The 26,644-nt window shown below is 42.2% G+C and overlaps 1 protein-coding gene across 12 annotated transcripts in view; it reads left to right on the top strand.

The window, feature by feature from the left end:
- Nucleotides 1–26,362, top strand: part of AFDN (afadin, adherens junction formation factor) — a 3,286,836-nt gene extending 3,260,474 nt beyond the window's left edge. For all 12 annotated transcript variants that reach the window (XM_044063225.1, XM_044063199.1, XM_044063191.1 and 9 more), the window contains one exon: nucleotides 24,203–26,362. In XM_044063225.1, the coding sequence (XP_043919160.1) occupies nucleotides 24,203–24,356 (154 nt within the window). In that variant the 3' untranslated portion in view covers nucleotides 24,357–26,362. The remainder of the gene's footprint in view (nucleotides 1–24,202) is intronic.
- The last annotated feature ends 282 nt before the right edge of the window (nucleotides 26,363–26,644 follow it).

The raw sequence follows: 26,644 nt of genomic DNA, 5'->3' as shown, positions 1-26,644 counted from the left end.
GGGTGACGTGATGGTCACCACGAGCATCATCACACGTGCCAACCAGAAACCCTGGCTGACAAGTGAAGTGTTTGAGCTCCTGAGGGCACGCAACACAGCCTTCAAGTCTGGGGATAAGGAAGTCCTCAGGTCAGCCAGAGAAACCTGAACCAGGGAGTAAGAACAGAAAAAGGGCATATGGTCAGAATGAACAGAGCGTCTTCAAAGACCTCAGAGTCTCAAGGTGAATGTGGCAGGGCATACAATCCATCACAGATTACAGGCACACGTCAGTACAGTGCGATGACAGTAGACTTTGTCAGCAAACTAGACACCTTCTTCAGCAGGTTTGACGAAAAAAATAATACAACTGTAATGAAAGCCCCAACAGTCAAGGGGATGAAGTACTGTCTCAACCCTACTGAGGTTAGAAGAACTCTGTGCAGGGTTAACCCAAAGAAGGCAGCTAGACCTGACAACATCCTGGGATGGGTGCTTAGAGAATGTGCTGGCACGTGTTCTTACAGAGATCTACAACATCTCACTAAGTCAGGCTATCGTACCCAAATGCTTTAAATTTGCAGCTGCAATACCTATCCTAAAGAAGTCCATACCGTCTGACATAAATGACTATCGCCTCATAGACTTCACCTTAGTAGTAATGAAGTGGTTTGTCAGGGACCATATAACATCCAGTCTCTTGGCATCCTTAGATCCATTCCAGTTTGCATATCGACCAAATCGCTCCACAGATGATATCTCAGTGGTGCTTCAGGTATCCATGGCCCACCTGGAAAACAAGAATTGTTATGTGCGAATGTTTTGCATAGACTTTAACTCTGCCTTCAACACAGTGATCCCCCAACACCTGACAAAGAAACTTGACCAACTGGGAATAAACACATTCCTATGCAATTGGATACTGGACTTCCTCACAGACAGACCTCAGACAGTACGCATTGGAAATAGCATCTCTGAGAGCATCATTGTGAATACAGGGGTTCCTCTGGGCTGTGTACTGAGCCCTGTGTTGTTCACCTTGTTGACTCATGACTGCACAGCCAATTTCAACTTGAAGCACATCATCCAGTTTGCAGATGACACAACTGTCATAGGTTTCATCAGCAACGATGGCAATTCAGCCTAGAGAGAGGAAGTTAGTCAACTCATCATCTGGTGCGACAGCAACAATCTTTCACTAAACATGAACAAGACCAGAGATCATTGTTGACTTCAGAAGAAGAGATAAAACGCACTTTCCACTAAAAATCCACATTGAAATAGCAGAGAGAGAGTAGACAGCACAAAATTCTTGGGGGTACATATCACAAATGACCTAACATGGAGCAGTAATACTACTGCCATTGTAAAGAAAGTGCTGCAACTCCTTTATTTCCTGCGAAAGATGAGGAAGGTAAACCTCCCCTTTCCATTCCTTACTATTTTTTATGGAGGTACCATAGAGAGTATACTAATCAACAGTCTCGCAACCTGGTATGGTAACTGTTCCACTTCGGACAAAAAGGCCCGTCAGAAAGTGGTTAAGGTAGCAGTGAAAAATCATTAGAACCACACTCCCTGTCATCCAATAAATACAACTGTTGCAATATCTCACTAGGGCCGACAAGATTTGCAGAGACATTGCCCACCCTGCCCATGGACTGTTCACCTATTTATCTTCTGGTAAATGCTGCCACAGTATGAGGTAAAACAAGAGCTTTTTCCCACAGGCTATCAGACTGCTAAACTCATACTCAGCACTATGCTGAACTCTGAAAAGGCTGTTGGAATTTTCAACAGTTGTATCACATATTTTTGTGCAGTAATCCCACTATGATTCTCTTAATTCATATTCTTATGCATTCCTAAATGAGCAGTAATGATTACAGCAATTCTGAATGTTGTAGTAGTGATTACAGCAATCCTAAATGTGCAATAATTATTACTGTGCAAAGTTCCCCCTTTCTGTGCAATTTTTATGTATAGTTAGTGGAGTCTAAGACAATAATGTGTGTCATGTCTTCAGTAGCTGTTGTAATTGTCTGTGTGAAAAATGAAAATGCCTCCACTTTGAGAAGGAGTAACAAAATTTCATTCAGTGATGCACAAGTTTGTATAATCTGAATGACAATAAAGTTTACTTTAACTCTGACTATACTCTTTCAACATTTCTTTTATTTTAATCAACTCTGAGTACACTTGATTTATTATTTTCTTTAGGTTATTGGAAGTAAAGTGTTGCATCAAAGCTGGGAGCTTGCACAACTTTTTCTGAACAGTTACAGAATTCATCCCAGTCTGTTTTTTTTCCTCAACTTTTGTAATTGATTTTCTTTCAGGTTCTCTGAATTTCTTTTTTTTGCTGGCATCCAGGCAGTGCACTTGCTAGCCACTTACTAAAATTTACCCAAAAATACGAGTTTGCTGTCTCTCTCTCTCTCTCTTCTGAGTTTCTGTTTTCACAATGGGAAGGCTGAATTAAGCTGTTGCTTAATGTGCAGCCTATTTGGAAGTCCCCTTTTTCCCCATTTCCCTTCTTGATTCGTCTGATACATCCTCAGTATTGCACGTCAAGTTCCAGTCCTCACACACAGATAATAATCTCTGCTGAAAGCTGACTGTTGCTCCTAAAATTCTCTTGGGCATCCTAACAGCTGTTTTAGATGGAATATAAATACATGCCAGCTTAATCATCCTACTGTGCCAGTAACCCCTTGCTACCACAAGTCATCATTTATTGTCTTTTTGCCTGATGTTCATCGTGTTTCACTGTTGCAGTCATTACTCTCGGGTTATCCTGCTGGCAGGCTACCCGCAGTCGGCCTGAGTTCCAAAGTCTAGGTCCGGCATCGGTTGCTTTCGCCTCTTCCCTGACGTCAGTGCGCCAGGGGTATAAAAGATGCAGCCGACGCCATTTTTCTTCAGTCTTTGTTGCTGCGCGGTGCCCAAAGCAAAAGCAGTTCACAAGTGCCAGTCGACCGACTCCTGAGATTTTCAAAGCTGAATTTCAGAACCGAAGTCTTCATTAAAGCTAAGTTATCCCACTGGGGAAACCTTTTTCTTGCTCCAGACTGATGTCAGAAAAAGTTAACAAGTGTATTTCTTGTGGGAAGCAAATACCTCATAAGGATTTTCACTCTTACTGTATTCCTTGCCTAGGCCCTGATCACAACGTTGCTAGCTGTCGGTTTTGCGCTAGATTCAAGCAACGCACTCTCAAGCGTCAGTTCGATTTTGCATTTTATTACTTTGGCCGAAGATTTAATTATATAATGCCGGCAAAACAGCCGACAACCGGAGTTTACAAAAACCGCAAGGACAAGGATAGGCATCCGAGGTCCAAAACCGATGATGAAGCCTCTTCTAGGCCAGTCGCCGGTTCTCAGTGAGGCACTTTCGCAGCCCCTAGTGCCCGCTACCTCAGAGCCACAGGCTGCTTCAGACTCCCTTGTAGAGCCGACTGGGCCTCTGGAAACTCAAGGTATTGGACACTCGGAAATCAATCCCTCAGATGGGTCCGGAGCCGCTGAGCAGGCATCTGCTTCTGAGGGTGTCTTCAGACCTACACAACTATATATTAAGTCATCCTCCACTTGAAAGACTAAAGCAAAGCTAAGGACAAAGAAACAAGTACAGCATTCTCTTACTCAGACTTCCATGCCTAAAAAACAGATGCTCAAAATGGCCGAAGACTTAATTACTTTGTTCAGGGGCTCCCATCCCCCTCCTGATAAGAGGCCTAGGCAAGAGACAGAGTATGACTCTTCTGATCAGGTATCTATTTCCTCTCATTCCTCGTCTGAACAGGATTTTTCCATGCTTCCCTATGAGGATTCTGATGCTGAAGAATCCATTCCTTCAGCCTCTCCTCCTGAGGACTATTCCTTTGGGGAAACACTGCATACTATGAGGGAGCATTTCCACTGGGAGAGCCAAGATTATTCTGAGTCTAAGAAAAGGCTCAGAGACTTCCTGCTTGCACCTGCTAAGCCAGACAGATACTACAGGGTCCCGGATTCTCATAAATTCCTATATAAAACCCCGCTGATGACCCAGAAACTATGTCTCAGGGTCCCAAGGGGGGTTAAGGCTGCTACTGTGAAAAACCCTGTCCCCTCTGATAGGGATTCTAGGGCTCTAGACAGATGGGGGGAAAAAAGTATATATTTCTGCCACCCTGGCTGTAAGCGCTTTAAATTGTCAATTTCATATGCTTAAATATCAGCAATATGTACTGTCACTACTTAAACAGAAAATGTTGACAAATACTGAATGTTCTGAGAACAAGGAATTGCAGGATTTATTGCATGCAACTGAACAAGTGGGAAAGCATACTTTGCAATGTGGTTATGATTCACTGGAGGCCTCTTGCAGGGCCACTGTTACAGGTTCTGTTATTAGAAGGCATGCTTAGTTAAAGGAACAAAATCTGCCTGATCATGTTAAAGCAAAATTATTAGATGCACCATTATAGCATGATACTTTGGTACTAAAGCAGAAGAGGTGTTGAAAAAAATGGAGGATAAAGCAAAATCCATGCAGACAGTCAAGGATTTCTTACAGGTACAGCCACCCAGGTTTAGCAGGAACTGGCCTTCTAAAAATTGGTCCTTTCCAGTCTCAGACCACAAAGTGGCAGATATAGGCATCCTAGAGGCAGATCTCAGCCCCAAGGCTCATACAGGCCTAAACAATGGGGTGCTCCTACCTCCAAAAGCGGAGAAGACAAATCACAACTCTACAGAAAACAGTCCCAATGACTTTCCTCTTCCAGTTCCAAGCAGTTTCCTTTTGACAGCCCCCTTAGGGGGAAAACTAGTACTTTTTTCATCAAATTGGCAAATGGTTACCCAAGACAAATGGGTTCTCAACATAGTGTCCCAAGGTTACAGGTTCCATTTCCACACCCTACCAAGGTCAAAGGGCATGCCAGACCTGCCAGACCTGCCACACAATCAATGGGCAGAGGCACAAAAACAAATTACAGCCCTCATGGACATGAAGGCCATTCAGCAAGTACCACAACAAGAGCAGGAGCAATGATTTTACTCAAGACTTTTTGTAGTGCCCAGGAAGGGCAAAACCTGGAGACCAATTCTGGACCTATGTATACTAAATACATTTCTGGAAGTTCCAAAATTCAAGATGTTGACTCTTCAACAGCTACTGACCATGCTGGGCAAAAGGGCTTGGCTAGTAACTTTGGACCTAAAAGAGGCATACCTGCATGTCCCAATCAGACAGTCTTGCAGAAGATACCTCAGATTCATAGCTGGCTCAATGCATTACCAATTCTCTGCACTGCCCTTTGGCTTATCTACTGCGCCCAGGGTCTTTACAAAATGCCTGGCACCAGTAATTGCGTTTTGCAGACAAAAAGGAATTCAAATTTATCCCTACTTGGACGACTGCCTAATTCAAGCAGAGAACAAAGACACTCTTCTAAAGCATCTGGCATTTGTAAAAAGATTACTAATTGGCCTAGGGTACACAGTAAATGAAAAGAAATCAAAACTAGTGCCCTCTCAAGAGATGATATTCCTGGGTGCAAGCTTAAGTACAACTGCCCAGATGGCTTATCTCACGCCAGACAAGCAAAAACAACTGACTACTTACTTCAAGAAATTTGCAACAAAAACCCACTTATCTGCAAGGAAAATCCTGCAGGCCTTAGGTTTCATGGCATCCTGCATTCTACCAATTCCATATGCCAGACTGCATATGAGGAAATTACAATGGTATCTCAAAAGTGTTTGGACTCAGCATTGCCACAGCCTGGAGACAGTAATTGCACTCATTCCCTGCCTACAACCGGAGTTTTGATGGTGGGCAGAAGCCTGTCACCACAACAAGGGTCTGCCATTCAGATTACCCACAGCCAGACAGACACTGACAACGGTTGCATCAGATTATGCCTGGGGGGGCCCATATGGCAGGAAAATGTATTCAGGGCACATGGCCTGCAAACTAGATGCATCTTCACATCAATCAAAAAGAGATGCTAGCTGTTCAAAATGCCCTGACAGCTTTCAAGGACCAGCTTCATCCAGGACAATTACTAATAGACAGACAACACTACGGTCATGTGGTACATTAACAAGCAGGGAGGTACTCATTCCTACCCCCTCTGCAGACAAGCAATGACCTTATGGGACACAGCATTGGCCTTTCAACTTCACCTGCAAGCTCAATTCCTGCCAGGAAAAACAAATACTCTGGCAGACTAACTAAGCAGAAACATCATGGATCCCCATGAATGGAAACTGGATCCACAAGTCTTCAGGATGATAACAAGGAAATGGGGATGCCCAGACATAGATCTATTTGCCTCCCCTCAAAACTGTCAATTGCAGAGATTTTGCACAAGGACTTACCACAAGCAAGCATGGAAAGTGGACGCCCTATCATTCAGCTGGAAAAATCTAACCGTATATGCTTTTCCCCCACTACCTCTCCTTCCCAGAGTACTCCTAAAGGTCAGACAAGAGAAGCCAAAAATTATTCTGATTGCACCAGACTGGCCACCCCAGCACTGGTACCCAACCCTGAAGAGCTTGTCTCAAGGTCCAGCATGGATTTTGCCTCAAACTTCTCACTTGCTGACCCAACAAAACATTCAGATCCTGCACAGCCAACTCGGGACCTTAAATCTGGCAGCATGTCGGATAATGTAGCCATAATGAACACTCCCCTTTCAAAAGCATTTATGGATGTTATCTTGGAGGCCAGGAGGCCCAGTACCAGAAAGTCTTATGCAGAAAAATGGAAGAGCTTCTGTGCTTGGAACCAGGAACAAGGCATTGACACGTCTGTACCAAACATTCCTCAGATTTTACAATACCTGACTGAGATGCTGAACAAAGGCCTTTCTTTCTCATCAATTAAGATTCATGCATCTGCCATTTCTGCACATTACAATACGGAACCACCTATCTTTTCTCACCCTTTAATAAGGCAGTACCTCAGAGGGGCCAAAAACATTAGGCCTCCAAGGAGAGCACCAATTCTGGCCTGGGACCTCAATTTTGTTTTGGAAAAACTCACACTGCTTCCTTTCGAGCCAGCATCAGCAGCGGATATTAAATTCTTCTCCTGGAAAACAGCTCTGCTCCTAGTCATTACCTCTGCAAGATGAGTCTCGGAGTTACAAGCACTCATGGCTGTGGAACCTTTCATCATTTTTCATTCAGACAGGGTTTCTCTGAGGACAAACCCTACATTTATGCCTAAGGTGGTGTCCAGTGTGGCCCTCAATCATACCATTCACTTGCCTATCTTTTATCCAAATCCGGAGAACAAGGGGGAGAAAATTCTGCATTCTTTGGATATACACAGGCAGTTACGCTTCTACTTGGACAGAACTAAAGCTTTCAGAAAGACTGAACAACTTCTAGTGTCATATGCTGCAGGATCACAAGGAAAGGCTATCTCAAAACAGACTATTTCTAAATGGATAGGCCATTGCATCCGTTTCTGCTATTCTCAACATGGCAAATCAGTGCCTAAGGGCATTAGGTCTCATTCCACCAGAGCAGCAGCCACTTCAGCAGCCTTTCTCAGGGGAGTACCAACCAAAGAAATCTTAGAGGCTGCAACTTGGAGTTAAGTGTACACCTTCGCAAAGTACTACCACTTGCCTCTCTACTCTAAGTCCAGAGCAGGCTTCGCCACTGCAGTTCTGCAGGATCTCATAGCCCTCTCCTAATCCTATTTAGCCCAGCCACCCTTCCTCAGCTTTGGGATTCAACCCAAGAGTAATGTCTGCAACAGTGAAACACGATGAACATAGTACAGTTGTGTACCTACCATAAATGTAGATGTTCGAGTGTATTCACTGTTGCAGTCCAGGTTACCCACCCACCATCCCCTTTCTCTTTGCTGGGCCATATCTACACTTCTCTATCCTATACAGCGTTTTTGGTGTATTTGCTTGTAGATGAAGGAAATGTTATTTTTGTGTATGCATTTCTTTTTGATATATATTTTTCAGCCTACCTTTTTGGGGCACCTGACATCTGGGGCAAGAAAAACTGAAGAAAAATGGCATCGGCTGCATCTTTTATACCCCTGGTGCACTAATGTCAGGGAAGAGGCGACGGCAACCGACGCCGGACCTAGACTTTGGAACTCAGGCCGACTGCGGGTAGCCTGCCAGCAGGAGAACCCGATTGTAATGACTGTAACAGTGAATACACTCAAACATCTACATTTATGGTAGGTACACAACTGTACTTTGTCACTACTGGAACCCCTTTAGCAATCAGTGTTTTTGTCCCGGATGTTCTGAGTGTCCACCCTGAAATCCATCCTTTGTCAAATTCACATTCTCACTTTTATCCAAATTTGTTTCCTGCAACTTTTTCTATTTGCAATCTGCATTTCTTAATATAAGTTAATACTCGTTGCTTTTTGTTTGTACCTGTAAGGCCATTTACATTTAATGATGATCTAAAGAGGGTAGCCATTTTGTTAGAAAGCTGTTATTCCCATTTGTTGTACATATCAGTTCTTTTGAATATGTATTTCCAATGTGTAGCTTATGTGCACACATTAATGTTTAACATACTGATCTCTTATGCAGATGCTTCTTACCTCCAGTTGAAACTGTATCATGTTTTTCAAGACTTTTTGCTTCAACGAAAACACTCAAACATCAACTAAATAAATTTTCATAATCCTGCATACCCTTAGCTCACATGAAACATGCAAAACTGTGCATTTTCAAAAAATTAGGTTTACCCCTCAGATAGGAGCATTTTCCCCAAATCAACAGCAGCACCCATAAGCGTCTTTGCCATCTATTCTGTTCCTATCTCTGTTGACCTCCTAGATGTGAAAAGTAGTTTGCATACTTTCAATAAATATTTAACTTTTGTCCCCAAGAAAAAAGTGCAGTGGCTACCTTGAAATAAACAGTTGTACAATGTCATACATTAAAGTATTAAGGCTGCTGAGGAGTTAACTACTTGTATGTCTTATTCACTTCTCACAGTTTCAGACTTCATTTTTCACTACACTACTTGCCAATGTACCTTTAAATGTTAATTATGCTGTCCCTCATACATTTCTGTCAGCACAGCGTGATCAAATGTTTCATGATGGATTGCTTGCACCTGCAGAGAAATCATCTTTCTAAGTAAGAGCATTTGTTAATTAGAGAAAAAAAAAACACTAGTAACTTTGCAGATGCATGAAAGAATATTTGCAAATGTCACTCTCTACATACAGTTCAGAATTAATTGCTCACACCTGTAGACTTCTTGTCTCCCACTAAAAGCATTTGGTAATGGAAAAAATTGTTAATGACTTTGCAAATACAAAATAAAAATACTGTTTTCCATGTTTTTCATCATTGTCTTATTTTTCAAACCTATTTGCTTAAAATAATATTTGCTTATAGCTTAAATCAACTACACTAGCCCTATAACATCAACTTCTGTAAAAACTGGCAAGATTATCTTTATTCTACATCTAATGTGATCAGTGCACTTTTTCATCCCATACCCAGCAGCCCACAATCACAACATCTAACCATAGACAGTAGTTCTGTTCTCCCTCACTGTGAATTACTGTTCCTTGTAATATCAGAAAGGCAGAATTCTAATGTATTGCTTGCCTTCCACTTGTAAATTTTATTCCACCCTCAACATTCATATTACTCCACAGTCCTCTCATGTCTCTACATTTATTTCACACATGCTGATTATATGCTTATTTCTCTTTCCAATTAAAACATTCACTTCTGTCCTTCCTGATTGTTTTCCTTTATAGTTTTATTAAAGTAGCATACAACCAATGCATTAACCATATGTGCTAGTAACACACTGGTCCTTCAGCCCTTAGATACAGTGGATGTAAAAAGTGTACACACCCCTGTTAAAATGCCAGTTTTTTGTGATATAAAAACGTGAGACCACAATAAATCATTTCAAAACTTTTCCAACCTTTAATGTGACCTATAAGCCTGTACAATTCAATTGAAAAACAAAGCTGTTATGGGAAAAATAAAAAAAACATACAATAAGCTGGTTGCATAAGTGTGCACACCCTTAAACTAATACTTTTTGAAGCACTTTTTGCTTTAATTACAGCATTCAGTCTTTTTGGGTAGGAGTCTATTAGCATGGCACATCTTGACTTGGCAATATTTGCCAACTCTTTCTTGCAAAAGGGTTCCAAATCTGTCAGATTGTGAGGGGACTCTCTTGTGCACAGCCCTCTTAAGGTCACCCCACAGATTTTCTATTGGATTTAGGTCTGGACTCTGGCCGGGCCATTCCAAAACTAATTTTCTTCTGGTGAAACCATTCTTTTGTTGATTTGGATGTATGATTGGGGTCATTGTCGTGTTGAAAGGTGAAATTCCTCTTCATCTTCAGCTTTCTAGGTTTTGGGCCAAAAGTGAGTAGTATTTGGAACTGTTCATAATTCCGTCCAGCTTGACTAAAGCCTCAGTTCCAGCTAAAAAAAAGCAACCCCAAAGCATGATACTGCCCACCACCATGCTTCCCTGTGGGGATGGTGTTCTTTTGGTGATTGCACCAAACGTACCTTTTGAAATTGTGGCCAAAAAGTTCAACCTTGGTCTCATCAGACCATAACACATTTTCCCACATTTTGGGGAGACTTGATGTATTGTTTTGCAAATTTTAGCTGGGCCTGGATGTTTTTCTGTGTAAGAAAAGGATTTTGTCTTTCAACCCTACCCCATAGTCCAGACATATAGAAAATACGAGAGATTGTTGTCACATGTAGTACACAACCAGTACTTGCCAGAAATTCCTGTAGCTCCTTCAGTGTTGCTGTAGGTCTTTTGGCAGTTTCCCTGACCAGTTTTCATTTTGTCTTTTCATCAATTTTGGAGGGACGTCCAGTTCTTTGCAATGTCACTGTTGTCCCATATTTTCTCCACTTTTTGGTGACTATCTTCACTGTGTTCCATGGTATATCCAATGCTGTGAAATTTTTGTGTACCCTTCCCTTGACTGATGCTTTTCAACAATGAGATCCCTTTAATGCTGTGTAAGCTCTCTGCGAACCATGGCTTTTGCTGTAACAGGGCAACTGAGTAAATGTCAAGAAAATCCTACTAGGACAGCAGAAGTTTATTTGGGGTTAATCACAGTCTCTCTAATTGATGGCAGGTGTGTACCCAAGAAGACTGAAAGCTGTAATTATAGGTTCATAGGTTCATACTAGGCTATCTGCCCGAGGGCATTTACAAGCCTAGCCCATAGGTGCTTCAACAAAGTATTAGTTTTAGGGTGTGCACACTTATGCAACCAGCTTATTGCACGTTTATTTTTTATATTTTTCCCCCAACAGATTTGTTTGTTTTTCAATTGAATTGTACAGGTTATAGGTCACGTTAAAGGTGGGAAAAGTTTTGAAAAGATTTATTGTGGTCTCTCTTTTTTTTGTATCACAGAAACCTGGCATTTTAACAGGGGTGTGTACACTTCCTATATCCACTGTACCTGCAAACCACTAAAGTTATATTCCTACTTACACTCCATTTCCATACTTCACGCTCAGATCCAGCTGTGTTGCAGTCTCTTGTAACTTTCCTTTTACTTCAGTCTGTAGTGTACCTGTATGTTATCATACCCTTCTCATCTTTGACACAACAGATACAACTGACCTAAAAATGTTTCTGTTCAATTTGGGTACAGTTATACAGATACACGACTGTAAAAATGTAAATGTAAAAGCTCATGCTGTGTGAATGCTTTTATTTTGAATGCTGTACCTCTAATTACATGGGATCATGAGCAGTACAAGATCAGTTGAAAGTAGGAAACCATAGACAGTCGTCTTACTGTGACATTTTGGAAGACTTGACATTATTTAATAAGCATTACTACTGATATACAGTATTTTGTTTAGTTCACTGTCTCAGTAGACCTTGTGTATAGGGGGATGAATTGAATAACTTTCTTTTACAGCCAACTGTTTTTGCAGTATTTCAGTCTTTTTAATGAAAGCAGCATGCCCACGTAGTTTCACTAGCTGAATCCTTCCGTTTACAGTTTAGTAAGACAAATAAGAAATGCCAGGTCATTTAGCTAAAAGTCATCATCTACAAAGGTGTCTGCTTTGTCTTTGCTACGTATAAAGTATTTTGTTTCTGCATGTAATAATGCAGATGTCTTTACTGTGCGCGCCCTGTTCAGCTACACATCCTGACTGAGGTAGATCAGACAAGACAAAGACTGTTGTGATTCACTCACAAAAGAGAGATCACAAATTAGCAAACCCCAGGGCATCTGAACGTTTTGAAACATAAACATGGAAGAAGATAACATTTTTGAAGGGTGACAAGCACCCTGCACCTCCCCCCTATGTGGGAGCTGTATCCTACACACTCCTGCTACTTATGTATACAAACTGCTAGGCTGCACTATCATGAAAAAGTGGACATCTCCAACACTCTGATGTCATGTGGAAAGCATTGCAGTTGCGCACTAGTGATCGACCATATGGATATCAATCACTAGTGTTTCCTGTCCAGCTTTGCTCCCATACTGTGCTCCTACTTTCTCAGGAAATGTTTTGAAATGCCAGCAGTTTTGACTGCTCATTCATGAAGTTGTCAGTTTCAGTGACCTTTTCCATGACCTGTTTCATTTTAAGGGTTTTGATGCATATTCTTGTTTGATGAATTGCTAAGGCACTGAGTGATCCTTAAATTCACAAATCTGTTTAACCAGTCCTGGAAGAAGTATCCTTAATATCGCAACATTTTTCTTTTGACCCCATGTCATTTTCTAAAGAGGCACTTCTGCTGGTTTCTTGACCGGACATTGTACAGTTTTGTGATTATTGGCAACTAGAACTGCCTATCTCCTTATTAGTGATTTTGCACTCATTTGCCTGTGGCATAACCTAAACATTTCACTGTAGACTCTAGAGTATCTGTGTGTCACTGGATAGCATGTTATTAACATCGCTTTGTTTATAACATAGAAATCTGATGGTGCCTTTTTTCTCTATTCCTCAACCATTGGGTTTCAGATCTGACCTTGGCCATGTCTCAGAATTTGGATCCGTAGCTCAAGATCTTCCCCTTACCTATAGCTGGCCTTAGGCATAGGCCAACTAGGCAGCCGCCTAGGGCACCACTGTAGCAGGGGTGCTTTTGCAGTATTTATTTGGTGTAGGTAGACCAGGATGGGGGCACCAGCTGGTGTGTGGGGAGCCCTTTTGCCTAGGGCACGAGTTGACCTAAGGCTGCTCCTGCCCTTACCCATAGTCCCATACAAGCCCCGTGTTACCTCAGATCTTCTTTACTGCTTCTAGCGATCAGATGTAGCTGACGAAGCTTAGGCTGATTATTCTGATAAGTACTATACTTTATATTGATAGTTTTTGTTTCTTTTGATTTTCATCTTCCTTTCTTTTTCATCTCCTCTGCACAGAAAAAAAAAAGTTGTATTCTGTAGTAGTTGATAGTTTTTATCCAGTCTTCTAGGCCTCATGCCTTCCCTCTTTCTAGCCCTTTTCCCTTTGTCATTCTACTTAGCCTTTAGTAGTATAATTACCATGTTGTTGAGCTTTTTTCTTATCTGTGTTTTTATTTGTGTCTGGTCATCATGTATGACAAATGTAATGGATTTAAGAAATGCTGCTCTTGTGGGCATAAGATCTCCAACTCAGTTGCCCCTTCAGAATGTGTCTGATGTCTTGGTGCCAGACATGTGGATGTTGAATGTGAGATTTGCACAGGATTCAACCACAAGGTGTTAGTCAAATGCAGAAAAAGTTAGCCCCAAAATGGTTACCGCCTTCATCCCACTCTTTGGTATCTGGAGCTGCCCTCTCCAGTAAGAAGCCAGCAGAGAAATCTAAAATGGAAGTAGAAAAAGTCAGAGAGAACCCTAAGGAGTTGAGGAAATGTTCCCCAACTCTTCTCACCATTTGGCTCCAGGATTAGCTCCTCCTACAGAAGTTGCCAAAACTTCAGATCTGGCCACTTTCTTGGATCAGACATTATCCTCTTCAAAGTCTTTGAAGTCTCTTGTGCATAGAAGTTTTACACTGGAGTCGATAACATCGAGGTTGCATTCACCTTTTTTGCAGGGCACACAACACAGAGCTTTTTGACCTCCACCCTCTTTATCATTCTTCATGTCAACCAGGACCCTTTCCAAATCTGATGTGGACAGAATGATGAGAATGTTTCTCAGGACCCAAATTCAGATGGAAGTTATCCCGTCACCATCTCCCATTGGACCCATGAGCTTTGTTCCGTCTCAGAGGAAGTACAGTTGTGTAAATTCTTACCATAATGGTAGATGTCCTCTTCATTGCTGCAGTATTCTTAACACATGGGATAGAGCCCGCAAGGTGACGTGACATCCGGCCAGTGTACCAAAGCCTTTAGGTTGCCGTAGGGTATGCCATACATTACTAGTACACTCCTTGTGTAGCATAGAACATAAAAAGGATGTTTGGATGTACCCTTCTCAGAACTGAGAACCCCAGCAGGAATGCCAGTTCAAGGAAGGAAGATGTGAGCAATACATCCAGAAGAAAGAAAGGTACCAGGGGAAAGGAAGGTGAGAGTGAATACTGCAGCAGTGAAGAGAAAGGACATCTATCGTTACAGTAAGATTTTACACAACTGTAGTATGTCTTTCCATTCAGTGCTGCAGTATTCTTAACAAATGGGAGAGTGCCAAAGCTTAGGAAGAACTCAGGGAGGAGGAAGGACTAGCAGAGCTCTCAATGAACTCATGCAAAATTGCCATTTCAAAACCAGCCCTAGCTCTAGATATTGCATCCAGCTTGTAATGTTGGTGAAAGTATGCACTAAAGTCCAAGTAGCTGCTTCAAGGATGGAGTTAATATCTAACCCCTTGAAAAACCCACCAGAGGAAGCAACAGCTCTGGTGGAATGATCCTTAACAGAATGAGGAAGGCTTTTACCATGATGAACATAACAAAAAGTAGCAGCATTAGAAGTCCAAGAGGAAATAGTCTACTTTGAAGTGGCCATCCCTAAAGACCTTGGGTGAAAAAGAAAAAAGCTGATCAGAGTTTCTGATAGTCTTATCCAAGTAAAATCTGAGTTGTCTATGCACATCTGTGATGTGAAGAAGAGAAAAAGGTAGGCAATTGAATAGACTGATTCAAGAACAACTCATTCACTACCCTAGGCATAAAAGAAGGATTAGTATGCAGGGGCACTCTGTCCTTATAGAGAAAAGAAAAGAGGGGCAAGTCATAAGAGCCTGAAGCTCAGACACTCATCTGGCAGAAGTAATGGCCACTAGAAGAACAGTCTTCCAGCAACAATGTTGCAAGGAAGCTCAGACAGCAGGCTCAAACGGAGCCTGAGTCAGTTTCTCCAAGACAAAATTTAAATCCCTGTGAGGGGAACAGGCTTCCTGGGTGGTCTGATGTGAAGGATGTCTTTACGAAACTGTTTAGCTTCAAATGTAGAAGCTAAAAAAGGAGATAAAGGCAGGACTGTGATGTTGTCTGTGAAAACCTTGAGAGAGGTCCTGGGGAAAGGAGTGGAAGAAAAGTTTGCAGAGCCATCAGCAATGCCCTCATCTCTCTGATGTTGATGTGATCCTTCTGTTGAAGAGGAGATCAAGCACATGAGATCAAACACCTTGAACCTTGAGAGAGCTGAGAGCTGCAGCCCATCCCATATCTGAGGCATCTGTGAACAACTGAGCTAGGAGAGGTGGATGACTAGGAAGGCCTGCATTTAGGAGAAGTTGTTGACGCCACCATTGTAATTCCTTCTTTAGGCAGGATGAAAGAGGAACTATAAAATCTAGAGGGTGTGCATGCTGTTGCCACACTGATTTTAGAAACCACTCGAGTTTCCTCATGTGAAGTTTGGCTAGAGAGAGCATGGGAATGGTGGATGCCATCACCCACAGAACTCTCAAATACTCCATGTCCATAGTGGAGGGCGGGAGATGACAACTCTGGAAGTAAACGATTGTCTGAACTTTTGGAAGTGGCAGGGATGCAAGCATAAGCACCGTCTGTATCCTGCTCCCCAGGAGCACCTGGTCCTGAGAAGGAGTCAGAGAAGACATTTTGAAATGTATAGTGAACCCCAGGCCTTGCAGAAGAGAAATGGCAAAGTGGAGATTTTGCAACAAAATCTCTGGTGTGGGTGCCTGGAACAGGAGGTCGTAGAGATGGTGGAAGACCTGAATCCCCTGAAGTCTGCAAAAGGCAATCTCAGATGCTAGGCATTTAGTGAATATCCTTGGGGCAGCAGAAAGGCCAAAGACAGCACAGAGAACTGAAAATGCAAGGAAGTAACAGTGAAATGTAAAAACATCCTGAAAAGGGGATGAATAGGAATGTGGATGTAAGCGTCCTTGATATCCAGAGTAACAAGAAGGCCTAAGGTAGAAAGAGAGGAAACAAGGTTTGAAGTGAAAGCATTCGAAAAGTAGGCACCTTCAGGAAGGTGTTTAGGTGAGAGAGGTCCAGAATGGGTCTCCAAGTGCCTTCTTTTCTTAGAACCAGAAACCTGCTGGAGTAAAATCCCTTCCCTCTCTGAGCAGCAGGGACTTCTTGAATGGTGCCTTGAGCCTGAAGTTCCTGAATAACCTCTAGAATGAGATGTAACTGGTGTTTAGGAGGTTGAGGAATGTCCATGAAGGGAGGAAGAGATTTCTAAACCATGAAGTAGCCTTGGTGAATGATGGGAAGGACCTGAGCGTCTCAGGTAATGTGTGACCAAAGAGGAAAAGAGAGAGAGACAAAGAGAAAAAGGAATCTGACTGGGAAGAGAGAGTGGTAGTCAGACAGGCCCTGTTTTGTCAAGAAAGGGCTGCTTCTGAACACGAGTACTCTGAGTGGACTTACCTGCAGGAACTGTCTTATCTCATCTTACTTTTTTTGCTGTGGTTGAGACTGCCTGCAAACAAAGGCTGACTTAGAAGGATAATTCCTTTGAAACTTAGGAACAGAAGAAACAAAAGTATGTTTCAGATCCTGCAGTTCCATACCATTTTCCTGTAGGGACTTGAACAAATCTGCAGCAGTAGTACCAAATAAGCCCTTGTTATCCAGAGGGGCATCAGTCAGCTTAGCCATAATGTCATCAGGCAAAGGTTGAAGACGTAGCCAGGAATATCTCCTCAACACAGAACCAGAAGCTGCAGCTCTGGAAGAAACATCTGCTGCGTCATAACTGGATTTAATGGAGTGTCTGGCTGCCTGAAAGGAAGCCCCCAACAGAGACAGGGCAGAAATCTTAACCTTAGAATCAGGAAGGTCAGCTAAAAGTTCGTATCTTTGAAAGCAGGGCCAAGACATACTTGGTCACGTGAGTCTGATTAATGGCTCTGAAGACAAGGATGGCAGAAGTTTATACTTTCTTACCCAGCCTTTCCATAGTCCTACTGTCCTTGTGAGAGGGAAGAAGATTTGTGGAACGCAGTAGTTTGGAAAGCTTATCAGAATCTACAGCAGTATCAGCAAAAGGACACTTGTATAAATGTTTGCAGTCCTCTGGTACCTTATAGATCTGATCAGGTTTCTTAGGGGCAGGGAAGAATCTGGAGCCTGTGAAGCAGAGGAAAGGCATCCAAAAAGGCAGGCAAAACAGGAGGTACAGCAGAGGGTTTACGGGAATCCATCTGAAGTAGCTCATAGTATCTCTTGTGCACGTCAGACACCTGAGGACAATCCCATTTGAAATACTCCACCATCCTTACAATGGTATCCCCAGAAGAGATCTCGTCAATAGGAGAATCTGGACTGGTGGTTTCCTCCTCCTCAGAGCTGTAGTGAAAAGGAATCTGTATGGAGTTGGCCAAGGAGTCCTCATCAGAATCTACCTCTTCATCCAAGGAATCCTGATCTCTAACCCTTATGGAAGGGGAAGATGACCAAGGAGGTGCTGGAACAGAGACCCTACTGGGACAGCTTCAGAGCCATAAGGGCCTTAAACAGGCCCTGAGCAAAATTCTGCCAATCACTCTGAGGGTCTTTGGGAGCAGGAGATCAATGCTTTGTTTTCTGTTTCTTTTTTAAATGGACATCTACCATATGAAATATAGAAGGCCCAGAGGTAGGCCTGCAGTTCACAATTGTAGTCGGCACTTCCTCCCTCACTAAGATCTGTGGAATACCCCTTGGCCCTTCTGTAGTCACAAGCCATGGTTTTCCTGGACATCTATGAAAGATGCCTGCAAGGCCTCAGAGGATGTTCAAGCAGCCAAATCCATACCGGTCTCTGAATCTGACACAACAGAGGAGTCCGACTGTGGAACAAGGCGAACCTCCAGGCCTTCATCAGCCTCAAGAGAAACATTAGATAAGGGAGGAAGAATCCAACCTAGCAGTCTTGCCCTTCCTCTTCATTGGCTGCTATACTTTGGGCCTAGAAGCGCCTTCCCTTGAGCCCTAAGCTAAGCATTTAAGATGCTAATTCTTGAGATAAATTTTGAGGGATGAGTTTTGCGGGAGGAAAGATGACTTCTGAGCATTTTAAGAGCAAAGGCCTAACAAATACTGCAAGATGTATGGCCGTGAGCATCCCCCAAGCAAAACAAACGCTGCGTGTGGTGATACTTACAGGGAATTTTCTCCCACATTTGTATTTTCCACTTCCAGATATTATGCACAAATATAAACAAGTCAATCAAAACCAAGGACAAACATCCCAACGGGGGAATTATCTGAGCCAGGGCACACCAGTGCAACATGACGACTTGCTTGATCAGACCAGTGATCAAAGGATGGAGTTCAGACTGGTGGCAAAGGAGTTCTGAGGAGAGTATGTCCGGACATCCCTTTTTGTGCACTGCACTACGTGAGGAGCGTACTAGTTATGTACAACATACCCTATGGCAACCTAAAGGGTTTGGTGTACTGGCCGTATGTCAGGTCACCTTGCAGGCTGTATCTTGTATGTTAAGAATACTGCAGCATTGAATGGAAGGACATCATTGGTTACGCCTACTCCAATCTGCCCCTCAGTGTCGGAGGCATCAGATGAGAGATTTCTGAGTTTGTCTGTGTCTGATCTGAATGCTTGGCCTTCATCAACTCCGACACCTCCTCTGATCCAGCCAGCCCCGACTGTTTCAGAGCTGGCGGGATCTCAGAGTCATAGCTTTGGCTACAGGAGTACAAGGTTGTTGGAGCCCCTCTTTCCCCTTGGGGCTTTTGTGTTAGCTTGTGTCTGACTTCTGCTTCGAATCATGGTCATGGAGATTTTCAGAGCTGCACTGGTCAAATAACTTGGCTTCTACTAGGGTTGTTTTGGGTTTTCCCATGGCTTCTGCTTTTGATGCAATGGAGAGAGAGCTTTATCCATTTCAAGGGATAGGACATCCTTGCCCCCCTCATGGCTCTCCCTTCCACAACTGATTGCCATGGATTCTGAGTCTGCTCATTCTGCCTCATTGGAACAACAGGTCCATCAAGGACTCCACACACATTTCTGAGTTTTCCCTGGATCATCCCCCCAGTAGAAGTTCATTAGAAGCAAACATGCAAGAGGAGGCATATTGATTCCACCCACAGAAATCCTTGACAGAAGATACCAACTTTAGTGAAGGGGGGGTACCACAGATCACCCCTTCAGAACAGCTCATTTGGTGAGAATATTGAGATTTTGAAATGGAAAGGCAGTTGGTCTTCTGAAGCCCCTTCCTAGGAGGAGTCTGTGTTTCTTGAGGCTTTCAAAACCATGTCCTGTTTGGTATCCCCCCTTGATGAAATGGTTGGGCATGGAAGGATTACGGATGTAGCAAAAAATGCCTAGGAAGCAGGACAAGAATCTTTTTATACCTAAGGACCATGCCCACTGGAGTAGGGGTCCCCTGGACGATGCTATGGTGGTTGCATCAGCCACCAAAAAAGAACTGACGAAAATGCCTTCGGTGCATCCCCCTAACAGGGAGTCTAGGACTTTGGACAGGTTCAAAAAGCAAGTCTATGCCAAGTGACATTAGCCCTCTGGTCACTGAATAATTTGGCACATGTCACAAGGTTTCAGAGGGATTTGACTAAGAAACTTTCATAGTCCCTCTTGGGATCCATGTCTGTGGAGGGAAAAAAAAGACACTGTCTTCACAACTGGCCACGCTTATGTCCCTGTCTAATGCCTCCATGCAACTGATTTGTCACACCACAGAACATGTTTCCAGAGTGGCTGGTTCAGACATAGTGGTAAGGAGACATGCCTGGATGAGTCTTTGTGACTTTGCAGAGCCATTAAAGATGTCGTTCATCAGTGCACCTTTTGATGGATCTACATTATTTGGCTCTAAAGTTAGAGACTCTCTCCAGGAGTCAACAAGACGCTCTCTCTCCAGGAGTCAGCAGGATGGAAAGCCCTGTCTGGCATATGAATATGGTTTTCTACTCCTCACAGGACCTTATTTCAGAGCCTAAAGGTGGTGAAAAGAGGTGGTTCTGAAAATTGCAATTTTTTTCCTAGGATTTCTATGGTGACAGATCCCCCCATGGAAGAAGGGGGTATTTCAGTGGCAGATGCCTCCCACATGGCAGAGGAAGTCCAAAAACCAAGGATTCAGAGGTCATTTTACTGAGAAGCCTATCAGTGCTCTTGGAAGGTTGTGTGACTGCTGCACTATGGATGCAGTCAATGGGTGCTCATCTATGCACCCAGAAGCCTGGACGTCCATCACTAAAGACACCTGGGTGCAGACAGTCATCACTAGAGGCTACTACATTCCATTTTCTCTTTATCCACCCAAAATATCAGAGAAAGATACTTAACATACCACACAATCAAAGAAAAGGCACAGCCCAAGAAATATAAAAGCTATTAGTAAGAGAGCCATCCGGGAGGTCCTGGTGGACCAGCAAGGGCTTGGAACTTACTCAAGTTTTTTTTTTGGTGCTAAGAAAAACTGGGACCTCAGGCCAATATTGAACCTTAGTCACTTAAATCAGTTTGTCAAAAGCTCAATGTTCTGAATGGTCACGGTTCAGTCCATTCTTCCTCTCCTGTGGCAGGAAGATTGTATGTACTCTGTAGATCTCCCGGATGTGTACTATCACATCAAAATATATACAGATGGTGATATCTTCACTTTCGCTCACCCCAGACTGCTGGGATTCCACTTGTTTCCCTATTTCAACAATTGACTCCTCACTTCTTCCACTAGGCATCTATTGACGCATGCCAGGGACTACCTACTCCACCTATGTCTACACCTGGGCATCATAGTCAACTGCAAAAAAAAATCACATCTCCCCCACACAGGTCCTGAAGTTCATAGGTGTTCACCTGGATATGGTTTCCCAGATTGCAAGACTGCCTCAATCCAGACGGTCAATGTTACAGCATCAGGCAGTGCAGATATTGTCTCTTCAGTCACTTCCGGACGGGTTGGTCCTTCAACTTCACGGTTCATTGACGGTCTCCATAACCCTTGTGCCACTAGCAAGATTTTATATGAACGGTCTGTAGTTGACACTAGCAAGTCCAATGGTCTATGAATCAACACCCTATGACCTTTCCTATTTGAATCACAAAGATCTGCAAGGAACATGTATCCTGATGGATCCATGCACCAGATGTTTCTCAGGGCTGTCTTTGTTCTTCCATTGTCAAAGGCCATGTGACTACAGACACTTCCCATTTGTCAGTGGTCTGGTACATCAGCAAGTAAGGAGGAATCTGCTCTTATCTCTTGTGTTGAGATGCTATGAGGGTGTGACAGTGGGTGATCTCTTCCGTCTGCTTTCTTTTAACAATGCATATTATGGAGAAGTTCAGTGTTTTAGTGGACAGCCTGAGCAGATCTATCCTGCTGCCTCCCGAGTGGTCTCTCAGTCCGTCTATGGTGAAACAAATCTTTTGCCAATGGGGACAGTCATTCTGCAATCTTTTCTTCTGCCCACAATTTCAAATGCAGTAGATGTTTTGCCCTAATCCCCCTAGAGGGGAGTCAACAAGAGACAGTCTGATCCACAACTGGCCCCCCTGCCTCTTTTATGCTTACCCTTCTACTTCCCTCTTGTCTAAGTTTCTACAAAAAGCATCTCGACAGAAGAGCAAGGTGAGCCTTATTGCCCCATTCTGGCCCTGACAAGTGTGGTTTCCCTTCCTTTGGCCTCAATTAATATGCCCACCTTAAGTTCAGGATTATTCTCCAGATCTAGCCATTCAGAGACACCTGGATCCTTTTTCAACACCCATTCTGGCTGTCCTTGATTTTCTGGCATCTATTTTTCATTCTGGAGCAATTTACTTAAGTCACCATAGGTACAATTGGCTGCAATTTCCCATTATTGTAATGGTAAAGACCATTCATCTTTGGCCTCCTTCAAACTACGTAAGGCTTTCCTCAATGCTACGTAATTACTTAGACCACCTACAAAAGATCTCGCACAGTTCTCTTTCAGGCCTTGACTAGGACTCCCTTTGAAATCATGGCAAAAGCTGAATTGAAATATTTTGTTTTGGAAGATCATCTTTTTAGTTGCCATTACATCTGCCAGGTGGGTGTGTGAACTCCAGGCATTGTCTTGCAAGCAACCATATCTTTGTCAAAAAGACAGAATTTCTCTTTGCACTAATCCCTCCTTTCTCCAGAAAGTAGTATCAGATTTTTTCCTTAAGCAATTCATTAATCTGCCAGTTTTCTTTCCAAAATTTTCTAATGAAGTAGAATATCTGCTTTATTTGTTGGATGTCCACAGGCAACTGAGATTCTAACTGCTTAGAACAAAGGTTGAGGAAATCTGACCAGTTATTTATTTCTTTTTCAAATACTAAACTGGGACAATCTGTGATTGAGGTCACTTTAGCTAAATGACTCACTAATTGTATGTGTAATGTTTACCAAGATCACTACAAACTCATCCCAAAAGGTCAGTTTCTACCTCCTCCACTTTCTTAGCAAGAACTTCTATAAGTGACATTTGTGCTGCTGCTTCTTCTGAAGCCCCTTCTTTGGAGGAGTCATTGTTTCAAAACCGGCTCAGATATATATCTTGGGTGGTGTATCCCCCCTTGATGAAATGGTTGGGCATGGAAAGATATGGATGCAACAGAAACCATGCCTAGGCAGCAAGGCAGGAATCTTTTTGTGCTCAAGGACCATGCCCACTGCAGTAAGGATCCCCTGGATGATGCTATGGTGGTTGCATTAGCCACCAAAAAAGATCTCATATTTCCATAGCTCATTACAAGTTGGAGATCCTTTCTAGGGAAGGGTAACATTTTGATTTTGCTGTACTCCAGAATATTCTTCCATGAGACCGTCCTAGGTTTTTACTAGCTGGAGACTGTGTCCCAGTGGTTTAGGAATGGACGAAAAAGACAAAATCAGATACAGAAGTTAATGTACTCACCATAATTATGCATTTATGTTGTCTTTTTTCGTCCTTCCCAAACCTCCCTTTCCTCCAGTCCACCTTCCATTCCTGGAAGATGCTATTATTTTTGCCTGGTATGGCCTTGAGGCATCTGTTCTTCGGCGTTTTCTTAACTGAGCTCCAGATGCCTTTGCTTTCATGTTTGTAGATCTCTCTTCTAAATACCTATGGGCTATGTCTGCATCTTAATATTAAGGGGCAAACTCATTCTAAGGTAATGTGGGGGGTTGGAAGGAATTATGGTTAAGGGTAGGAGCTTGAGCAATGGATTCAAAGTGTGAGAAGTGGCTAAAGCTGGATCCGAGGTTGGATCCAAAACCCAATGGTCGAGGAACGATGAAAACGGACAATACAGATGCATTGTTATGGTGTGTACATAACATTTGTGTGCAACTTGGTCAGTGTTTTAACTGAAGGTGGGGATGACCAGCAGAAAACATTTAGCTAGATTTGTGAAAGTTTTGGCACAGCACAATCTGGTTTGCAAACCACATTATCTCAACCTGCATAAACTGTTACTCAGAACTGCAGCATTTTGGCTGAAATTTCAGCGAGTTTTAGTCTGTCAAATTTCTTTACAAATAGGAAGGTCCTTCCAGTAGCGATGAAAACAAGCTGCTGTATATAATGATAGCTTGTGGGATCCCATGCATTCTCTTTTATCCATGTAAAAGGGTTAACTACTACTGTTCAATAGAATAACTGGTTAGTCTAAACCAGGGGTGGGGGCCTGGTGTAGAGTTGGAGGTGTTTCACGACATTGTGAGATCACCAACCTCAGTGTCTGAAACATTTGGTTTAATATTCTGTCAGATGTAGTTTTGACTTATTTGTCAAAAGAAAGATGCATTAAATGTTTTTTTTTTCATTATCAATGCAGCCAGGATATTGAAGGGCAGGAATTGAAGGAAGCCCCAGAAACTATGACTTTCAAGGAGCGACAGCGCCTTTTTTCTCAAGGACAAGATGTTTCAAATAAAGTAAAAGCATCAAGGAAGTTAATGGAGCTGGAAAATGAACTGAACACTAAGTAAAGACTGGAGTCTTACCAAGTCGGAAAATTATGTATTTTTGTTGAGTTGGGAGGGGAAAAAAGAGTGTCTATTTTGCTTTGTAAAGAGTTGTTTTATGATTCCTATTTTCTTGGAGCAGTTTTCCAGGTTAGAAATGATGCAGCTGAAGTTCCAAGAGAAGTCAGTTGTTTAATGTACCAAGAAATTTTGAATTATATGTTGAAATAAAGCACTGTATTAAATGTTTTCACTTCAGAAGTCATATGAAGGTAATCACTTTTTGTATTATCAGTTTGAGGTTAGCGTTTACTGGAAGACACTAGTGAGACTATTGCACGTTTTACAGCATATTCTTTTCTCCATATGTCACGGAGGCCAGTGCCTCTTTTGCAGCTGCAAAGCAGTGGGTAGTTTTAATCTGCTTTATGAAATCCACACAGTAGCCTGGAAATTTAACTCATGCCTCAGTTTTCAAAGAAAAAATACAAGCTGTTACAGGAAATCTCATGTTACAGTTTCTGGGGGTGTAATTGCATCTTTTTAACGTCACCTTGCATGCTTCAGTTTACACTTAACACTTAATGAACAGTTTGGTAATGGGGATATTAATGAAGGAACTTTTTTTTTTTTCCAAAATGCAGTATTTAAGCTAAGCCCCTCTTATGAAACATTCAGGTTCATATCTAATGTGCAAAAGCAGCCACATTCCATGGATTCCTTCTTGGCAGCTCAGACTACTTAATGCTTATGGTAGGCGCCTTATTTAACTTTAATTGTATTTCTGTTTGCTCCTCCCTCCCTCTTCCCATATCATTTCATTTAATTTCAACTATGCATACATGGCAGATGTTCAGAACGTGATCCTTAATAGACTGGTTTTCCGTCTGTGGTGTAATACACTAATGTGACTGCAGCCAACAATTTTGTTACTCTGGATCTTTGAATGTATTTTAGAGGAGCTGGAATTTCCTGTACCATACAGTTTCCCTGGATATATTTAGAAACATCTGCACACTTTATTAATGTAGAGGGTAGAATTCACTGCCTTAGAAACAAAATCACTTTAACAAAAGTTGTATCATAAATGATTGCAAATTAATGAAAAGCTGTGTGTAAATATTTTTTATGTATGGAAATGTCTTACTTGGAAAGGAAATATGCTTTTTACCATCTCACATGATTGAAGCTAAAAGTTTAAAACAGCAGTGCAGGTATTTTTTTTTATTACAGTTGAAATTAATAAAATGTATATGCATATGTGGTAAATTTGCTTTTCTGAATCCTTGTTTATGCTGTGCAATATATTTCTTTATTTTGCTAATTTGGCTACTCCTCCCTGTACATCCTGGCATTTGAAAGCCAGGTGAGTCACTGCATGGCTTGTGGGACATCTGAATATCACTACTATGATATAAACACTAATGCTGAGCAGAAAACCATCACAGCAAAGTGAAGTAAATGATGCGGGGTAAGCCACTTTTTTCTTGACAGTTCAATTATTTAAAATACAGACTTGAAATGCTGGTGGAACTGGAGGATAAGATAGGTGGCTGAAAAAAATCTGAAATTGTTTTACACTAAGAGAAAAACTGGTAGGGTTGCACTGCTGTTTTTTTTTTTTTTTTTTTGGGGGGGGGGGTTCAAGTGCTTGTGGAGAAGGTTCACAAGACCAAACGTTGGTAACTTAAATCCTGATGGAAATGCTAGCAGCACTAGGAAGGAAGAAAACTGTCCAGATAACTTATTTTTTGTATGTGTGTGTTTGTGTGTGCGCGCGCGCGTGTGCATGTATGTGTGTATATTTTAATTGGATGATTTTCCTTAGTTCGCTGCTAGTGTTTGGTAAGGGCATAGAAGGGAAGTAAGAATATTTAAGTTCTGACTTCACTGAATTTCAGCTGACTGTGGTTATAACTGACATGCTTTCACAACTGTGGTTATTACTGAAAGCATTGAAACTGCTGTAGTCTCATTCCTACTGTATTTTACTTGCAAACTATTTTTAATAAACTTTGTTATGTATTTCAGCGTGCTTGTTTTTCATTTTGCAGTTTGCTTTTTATTTGTTTTTACTAGAGATCATTTTGATACGTCTCTGAATTTGATGCAATGTAATTTGACTTCATGGAACGTCATCCTCGTTCTTTTCTAGACTTGTTACATCTTACAGTTACTAGGGACTGCTGAATTTTATCAAGTAATTTATGTGGAAAGGAGGTTTTTAGGAGTGTCGTATTGAAAAATCTATTTGTTCTTCAAACTATCTCCTGTCCTCCATACTTGTTTTTGGTTAGAGATGCAATTTGCAT

Source organism: Protopterus annectens, chromosome 1.part0 (assembly GCF_019279795.1).
Source record: "Protopterus annectens isolate FY-2018-M chromosome 1.part0, PAN1.0, whole genome shotgun sequence".
NCBI classification, from domain to species: Eukaryota; Metazoa; Chordata; order Ceratodontiformes; family Protopteridae; genus Protopterus; species Protopterus annectens.
This window is presented reverse-complemented; position numbering and strand designations above follow the sequence as displayed.